The sequence below is a fragment of the Mytilus galloprovincialis genome, chromosome 7 (assembly GCF_965363235.1).
Source record: "Mytilus galloprovincialis chromosome 7, xbMytGall1.hap1.1, whole genome shotgun sequence".
Taxonomy (NCBI): domain Eukaryota; kingdom Metazoa; phylum Mollusca; class Bivalvia; order Mytilida; family Mytilidae; genus Mytilus; species Mytilus galloprovincialis.
Genome location: NC_134844.1, coordinates 63,104,085 through 63,112,391, shown reverse-complemented (window position 1 = coordinate 63,112,391; position 8,307 = coordinate 63,104,085). Strand labels below are relative to the sequence as shown.

Here is an 8,307-nt window from a genome sequence, read left to right as displayed (position 1 = left end):
TTTTGTGTTGTACTGCTATGTTACTGTCCCAGGTTAGGGGGAGGGTTGGAATACCGCTAACATGTTTAACCCCGCCACATTATTTATGTATGTGCCTGTCCAAAGTCAGGAGCCTGTAATTCAGTGGTTGTCGTTTGTTTATGTGTTGCATATTTGTTTCTCGTTCATTTTTTTTATATAAATAAGGCCGTTTGTTTTCTCGTTTGAATTGTTTTACATTGTCTTATCGGGGCCCTTTATAGATGACTATGAAGTATGGGCTTTGCTCATTGTTGAAGGCCTTACGGTGACCTTCAGTTGTTAATGTCTGTGTCATTTTGGTCTCTTGTGGACAGTTGTCTCATTGGCAATCATACAACATCTTCTTTTTTTATATATTGTGGATTATTGAAAACTAACATGTTTGTTAAAAGTTTCATTGTTCACCTTTACCCATGAAATCCATGAAAACCGGTTTCCAACGAATAATATTGAATCAACAACCCATCTATAAACGGGATGCGTCTTTTATATCTATACATCGGCCGTTTATAGGTAATAGTGTATCAACTGGTAATACACAATTGATGTACACAAACATTGAAGCAAATGCACAGGATCTGAATCATTTATTTTCAAACAAACAGATATTAGAATGCTGTCAAATCTAATGTTTCGGGTCATTTTCACACTTAAACACTGCTGTAAATGCATTACTGCAAGTTCATACATGTAGTCAAACAATTAAGAACTGTTGAGGCGTCATTCTGACTGTTAAAAGTGCTATATTAAATACTCCACATCAACAAAATACCAAATTTAATGAACAGTTCTTTTTGACATCAAGCGATTTATTTGGCCTAGTAGTATATTGTTCAGTCATGTCAGATGCCCGTTTTTGACAATAACTGATGTAAAAGTAAATCAAGATAAACATAAATATACTTGATTATTCTTTATTTGTTTATTTGGTCAGAAATGCATGTTTGATTTTCTTGATGATTAAATACAATTTTACTACGTATCAACAACAAAACAAAATAAAGAATTAACATACACACACTGGCTATAACCTCTGCATACGGAAACCACATAGGCGTGAAAATGTCAATCAAATACCCAAGTATGATTGGTGTTACCATGGTACCGATTGATCCCAAAAACATAATCACTGAAACTATCTTTCCGGTCACTTTAAAAAAGTCTTCCTCTATCCAGGATAATAACAAGGGGAACAAAATTGACTGGCAAAATCCAGACATGGGAACAAAAATCCACACTCCGATGTCTTTCTGATATAAAGTGGTAAGCATTAGTCCAAATGACGAAAGTGTCAAAACAAATATGTACGTAGCAAGAACTTTATCCGTCTTAAAACGGTGGGTTTTGATGATTCCCGATAACCTACCAATTGCAAATGCGGCCCAGTAAGTCGTAGCTGCATATGAACCTTGTGACTGTGACCAGTCCATATGCGTAAGAGTAAATGTTGGTAAAAAGAAAACCATTGCTTTTTCAAGAAACAAATAAAACCAGAAGGTTGCACACATTAATGATAGACTCGATAAACGGATAGCTCTTGGTAAATCCTTGATTACACGAGTTGGGCTGTGGTCGGAATTATTTTTGGTTTGTTTTGTCGAACGGCAAAGGAAATACAAAAATATAAAACTACAGCTAAATGCAAAAGCAGCAGTTATTGCGAATGCAAAATGTACTGACGAATTATACGTTTCTTGCGAATCAATTATTCCAGATTTAAAAGATGCGCTGAAGTTTTCGCTGAGCTTATGGAAGTTGCTGATATTGGTATATTTTGATGTGTGATTAACATCATGTACACGAATGCTAAGAAATGGAGCGGTAGCTAACGGTGATATTATTCCACCAACTGCGTACACAAAATGTACAGCCTGCATATACGGTCCATTATGTTTTCCCCATATTTCAAGTATCATGATATTGCAGCCTACAATATAGTTCAGAAAAATAAGTCAATTTTTTTCTTAATAATTTGAGTATGTATATTGTGTCATGTCGTACCTGAAAAAAAATATAAGTTGAAAGTTCTGGTTTTTAAAAAATAGAGAAGGTGCCAGTCTGACTCATAATAAGATGTAGAGTAAAATGTTAGTTGAAACAGAAACAAAAAAGATGTAAGTTTTTCTATCTGTTTCTTTTCTTTGCTTGAAATTGATAGTTTATAAATCTGAATTACTTATATAGCGAGAGACACATATTTTTTGTATTACAAGCTGTATATATTAATCACGACTACTGGCTATTTAAATCATTATTTTATCTCCAACTGAAAGGGTAAAATACTTTAATTTTATAAATAGTCTCAATATGTAACCTCTTACATGTTTTTGCACTTATCAAAACACAAAATCTTCATTATCGAAAGAGTTTTATACTTTCAATAGATCAAAACATTTGTGTTCAAGGGACATTCCAGAACATTCAGTGCATGGTAAATCCTGAACCTACTGATATATTACGGTTAACTAGGGACTGTACAAACGGAAGTCTTTACTGCCTTTAATATAAAGTGCACCATGTTCTGATTTCATGTTTCAGGTAAGCACTGCATATCTTTTTTTTGTATAATACCATCTTAATGATCAGTTATTTGACATAAACTCATATCATATAAATAATGATACTGACAGTAAAACATGTCGTTTACAATCAAATGCACGCTTTTTGCCTTAAACTGATATGTACATGTTGAATGTAGTTCTCTATCTTGAAATAAATATATATAAATATACATACCGCAAATCGCATACTTTATGCCTAACACGAGACTATGCAGCGAACGGGTAATTTTGCAATCAATATAACGAAATAATCTTCAATTGCTATAATTCATACACACCTGCATCAATAACACCTCTAGCACCTCCACGTATAAGAAACAATATTATCATTAAAACGTAATGTTTACACCATGGGATTACCGCTGTCAGAATAGCGAATACACCAGTAAGTGTTGACATAGTAATCATGTGGTGTCCTTTTCTAAATATCCACCCTGCTACTAAAGCTCCAATCAAAAACCCCAAGGATAAAGCTGTAAGATAATATGAAGCCTCATCTAATGTTGTATTTGTTATGACTTGTAAATCGGGTAAAGCTGGTCCGAGTTGGCCTGCATTCCATCCCTGTCAAACTAATGTATTATTAAAATTTCGAAATGTTTAAGTTTGAATAATTCTTATACGATTTGCATATTAGGAAATACGTTGATATGATTGGTCGAGAGGACTTCCGGTAGTTGATCTTGGCGTTGGTTATTTTTCGATAGACGACGTTGACTGAACTTCTTTTCGTAACCAATGGCGGTGATAATAACGACGTAAACAAAATTTATTTTCACTGCAAGATAATCGTGAAATAAAATAATAATACATATTTGTTTGAATGATAAAAAGACTATTTGCAGTTAACTTTTTATCAGAGAGCAAATTTCATTAAGTACATATTTTTGCGTTAACCAACAAATATATTCATGCGCCAGGCCTATTCAGTGACATAAATATACAATTGACATGTGATAGAGGTAGCGAATTGGAAAAATACATACCCTATCTCCAATTTGAAAGAATTATAAGGATTAAACGCCCTTTTAAAGGAATATATGTTGGTGTATAAACTGGACCAAGTCACTCACAAAAATATTCGTCGGACTTTTATTTGTTTGTGAGTGAATTGGTCGAGTTACACACCAATAAATTCCTGTTAATTACAAAAACATGTAAATGCAAAACATATGTATAAATACGAACTTATCATCTAGATACGACCTATGTAAACTTTTTGATTATTTGGTTAAACTTTTTACTTAACGGTTTCCAATGTACTATTGAAATGGATGTGGAATAAAACTAAAGACTGTTGCATTACCGCTATGGAAATTTACGGTCCTACATTCGGTTTATGACATGTTTGTATGATTGATTGATATGGCAGTCTTACATACATGACTTTTTCTTAGTTGTCATTGGCTCTAAGCTATCTTCGAAACTACGATAATTCTTTATTTGGTATTTTTTGTCTTACGTCTTTTGGATAGTTGTTTGGAGTTATTTTGTGTGTGACGGGTAAAATCTTTTCCAACAGATTGTTTAAGTGGGTTTAAATTATAATATTGTGCTTTACACCACTGTTCTAGTTAAAAGAGAGTTGAGCACCTGCAAACAAGTACGTACTTGGGTAGCCCCGAAATATTATGAATATTGATTTTGAACCTGTCCAAAATCAGAAACCTGTAATAAGTATTTGTTATGTATTTCTGTATAACACACACTCTGTTCGTTTATTTCGTTGTGCATTAATCGCGACTTAAGTTTTTTTTATAATTGAATTGTTATACTTTAGCCATTTCGAAGCTTTTTGTAGCATAATAAGCGACATACATGTTGCGTGTTGTTTAGGGCCGTACGGTGACCTATATTTTCAAAAGCCGCTTTAATTGGATTTTGTTTGATAGCTTTCGCATTAGAGATAGATTTCATCTTTATTCCAGATAGTAGTGAATCACATGTAATGCACATCATGTAAGTCTTCTATCTATTTGTATGTTATAGCTTACTACTCACCAAACATGTACTTAACCAGGACAAAGCCAAAGTCTGGTACAATTTGTTTCTGTATATCGTATCTGTACGAAGTCGAATCAATATGCTAGGTTGGTGCGTTCCATCCGGTCCTTCCATTTGGCCATGGTCAAACGAACTTTTTTCCTTCAAAATATTTGCATGATTTGTATTTGGTTCATTCGCGACACTATCAGACATATTTATAGATAATTGAATACGAATCAAGCTTAATCAGCGAACGTAAGTCTCCACTATATATGTAGATGGTAACGTGTCAATTTATGTGACGGATTGAGATAAGAACTAGTTTTGGTTATAAACTGAACTAAGTCAGCATTTTAACATAATTGTAAAATTATTTACTTGCATCTAGCTAAAATATGTGGCATAAACCCTGACCTAGATCATATATGATTTTTTTCTTAAAACATCAAGACCAACGTTCGTGCAAAAAAGTGGTATCTTAGCAAACAGCAATTAACCAACATACGTTCACTATGGATTGAGGTCACAATAATTTATAAAACAAATATCCACAACTTGCTAGATTGCGACAAACTCAGAACTAGTTAAACAATATATTTATATGCGGATCATTCGTTGTTCATGTTGGTAACTACTACTATGTGATTTCTCGATTATATATCAGATTTGTATTGAAAGTAGGTGTTTTATTTTTAATTTGTTTTGTAATATTTTTTTGTTCTACGCATAAGGAAAAGGGTACAAATCATTTTCTACCTATAATCCAAAAACGTGCATCTACTATCAAATCAATATAAGAAATACGAAAAGAATGGTTGCCGTTTCGAATTCTTTTCAAACAAAGTAGCCTTTTTCAAGGCCATTATATTTGAAAACATGCTATGGCTTACATATTTACAATTATTTTACAATTATATATGAAACTAACAACCTGTCTATTGCAATAGCAATATTTTTTTGTTTGTTTTTGGTTTTCTGTATAAGGGTGTATAGATCGGTTAGCAGTCCAATTAAGATAGTTCGATATATGTTGTTTGAGTGTTCTATAAAAAAGTGCAATATCTAATTAAAAAGGATTTGTCACAAAATCAATGGTAATCTTTCTTAGGTAAATAGCAATTAGCAAATGTTAAATTTCAAAGTATTGTATAAATTAAACATCGTTTTCAATGCTTCTATTTTTTAGGTCAATTGATTATACATAAACAAAGTAGTAGTGATTAATTGAAATGTATATACAATTATTTTCCTCACGTTCTCTCTATCTTCTGTACTACTTTAAAACATACTCTCTGGGTAAACTATATCCTTTAAGAATATGTTTGTCATGCTAAGATAAGTTTCATACTTTAAGGACTTCCTATTCCTAATTCAATCAGATTAAAACCAATCAAGAGAAGAAATTTGTATTCCTAGTATTCTTGTTATTTTGTCGGGTACAGCACAATAACATAGCAGATTTTTATTTATCTCGAGAACTCTTTTGGAGTAAAACTTTAAAATACACAAATTTCGAAAAGATTTTTTATTTTGTTAGCAGTAATAACAAAACATAAAACCTATCTACTGGGAATGATTTTAACAATCTAAGAGCTGTCACTTCAGAAAAAAAGTCATGAAATCAGCAACCGTTATTTTTATTTACAACTACCATTTTAACTTTGACTTATACATACAAGAGTCAGATTTTAATGTTAGATCGTGTATGCATACCATTGGTGAGTCTGGAACAACTTCAACCCGCTTCTGGATTGGATCATGATATTTAATGCTATTTCCTTCTTTTTTTAAATAGTTAAAATATAATTTCAATAACATCATCTGTCTTTTACAATTTCTAAAATTTATCCATTTGCTTCATTTGTTTCAGGAGAAACTGTTTTACGACAAAAATATGAATACATTATTTCTTGGTTTGCTTTCTAGTTCTGTAGATCATATCGTAAGTTAAAATAAAAAAAAAGTAAGTATCATGTGCATATTCTGTGAGTTATTTTATTCAATAACCTGAATTCAGAGAATTCCAGTGAATTAGCGACGGTGGCTAAAATATTCAATTTTAGAAAAGTTTTGTTCTAAAACTTTGATGAAGAGACAAGTAATGTCCGCCTGAATCTGGAGCAATACATTGATACCGTTAATTGTATTGGCGTGTACGAATTGTCAATTGATGGCTAAAGATGCAATCTGCTTTCAAAGATAATCAGCTATGATATACATAATACAATTGAATATGACGAGTGTTCTTTACAAAATGTACATTTTCTCATTTGGTTTTGTATTCAAAGGATTGATCGTAATATTTGTTTTTCTGTCTATGAAAAGATAACGCAGATAAATGTGGTACACAATGTATAACTCGCACTTTTAGGTATTCAAATGTGTGCACCATATGTTTTAGGTTATTTCGACAGAAAAATGGTACAGTAATTCAATATAGATTAATTATAAATTTTACTTTTGATGGCCCAGGTAAACCATGAAAAAACATTGATGGAAGAATACCTTTGAAGGACTATGTACACGAGCTTATATACAAAAATCATTTAACCAATCAGAAGAAATGGCAAAGTTTGAATCACTTTGTTGTAAATTACACGGACGTCATCATTAGTGTGTTAGCTGTTATGGGATAAATGTTTCACATATGATAGGGGATATTCAAACTTTTGACGTGACTCCGTATTTTCTATCCCGCTACCGTTGTTTTCGGTCAGTGAATAGTTTAGTTTAAACATATTTTATTGTCAGAAAAAAAAAACATTGACAATAGGATTGGACACAAGTTTTGCAACTTAGAACGTCTTCTCCATTACATACAAATAATACATATCCGAACAAATATGAAATACATAATAATAACATCATAAACAATATTAATATGAAGACATGAAATTAACAAGAATTTATACGACATGGTTCATCGATTCCTAAAAGTCGAGTTGACCGTAAATTTTTATGAAATGAATATTCATGGTGCAGGTGGCTACGGATGCTATTTCTGACACATATAATGATTGCAGTGTTCGTTTGTTTGTGTTTTATTCTTGTTATTCATATTTGCTGAATGTCTCTTTTATCATGTTTATGGATAATGTTTAGTAAACTTCGATGAAATAGATATTATGAATGCTTGTGGATAAAACCAATGTTGCAACCATTTTTATAAGTCTTTTCATTACGAAAAATAAAATCCAAAAAGCTTCATACTACAACTATGTGTAAGTTCAATGTGATACAAATTTTTTTCAGTGTTTTTATATTTTAAATACCATAATGTGGTGTATCTTTGATTCAAAACACAACTCATAAAATCAGACAGTAACATATCTATGTTTAAGTATCCATGCACTGTCTCAAAAAGGAACATGATTTTTTTTGCAACCCAGTTTTCTTTCATAACGTTATGTTATTGTAAGGATATAAATGTATCTAACCTCCTATACATTTCTAGGAATATGAGTGGTTAAAATCGTCCGCGTGGAGACCATGTATATTTTATATCAGGTAAGTAGGAAGGCGTGGCTAATTTCATACGAAGTTAGTAGTGGAGTTACGTCCCCTTATATGCCTTATTCTGTTAGAAGGGAGGCGGATCTTATGTCATACACGGTTAGTAGTGGAGTTACGTTCCTTTATATTCCATGTTAGGTAAGAAGGGAGTGGGGGCTTGTTTCATACACGGAAAGTAGTGGTTTTGCGTCCCTCTATAAAAATAACGGTACTGAGAAAAAATCTG

The 8,307-nt window shown here is 32.2% G+C and overlaps 1 protein-coding gene across 1 annotated transcript; it reads right to left on the bottom strand.

The window, feature by feature from the left end:
- Positions 1-664: 664 nt before the first annotated feature.
- Positions 665-4,782, bottom strand: LOC143081867 (sodium-dependent glucose transporter 1B-like). The gene is made up of 3 exons (XM_076257534.1): positions 4,584-4,782; positions 2,861-3,146; positions 665-1,948 (listed from the first exon to the last, which is right to left on the bottom strand). Exons 1-3 carry the CDS (start codon positions 4,779-4,781, stop codon positions 936-938), a joined length of 1,497 nt encoding a protein of 498 aa, XP_076113649.1. The 5' UTR covers position 4,782; the 3' UTR covers positions 665-935.
- Between the last annotated feature and the right edge of the window lie 3,525 nt (positions 4,783-8,307).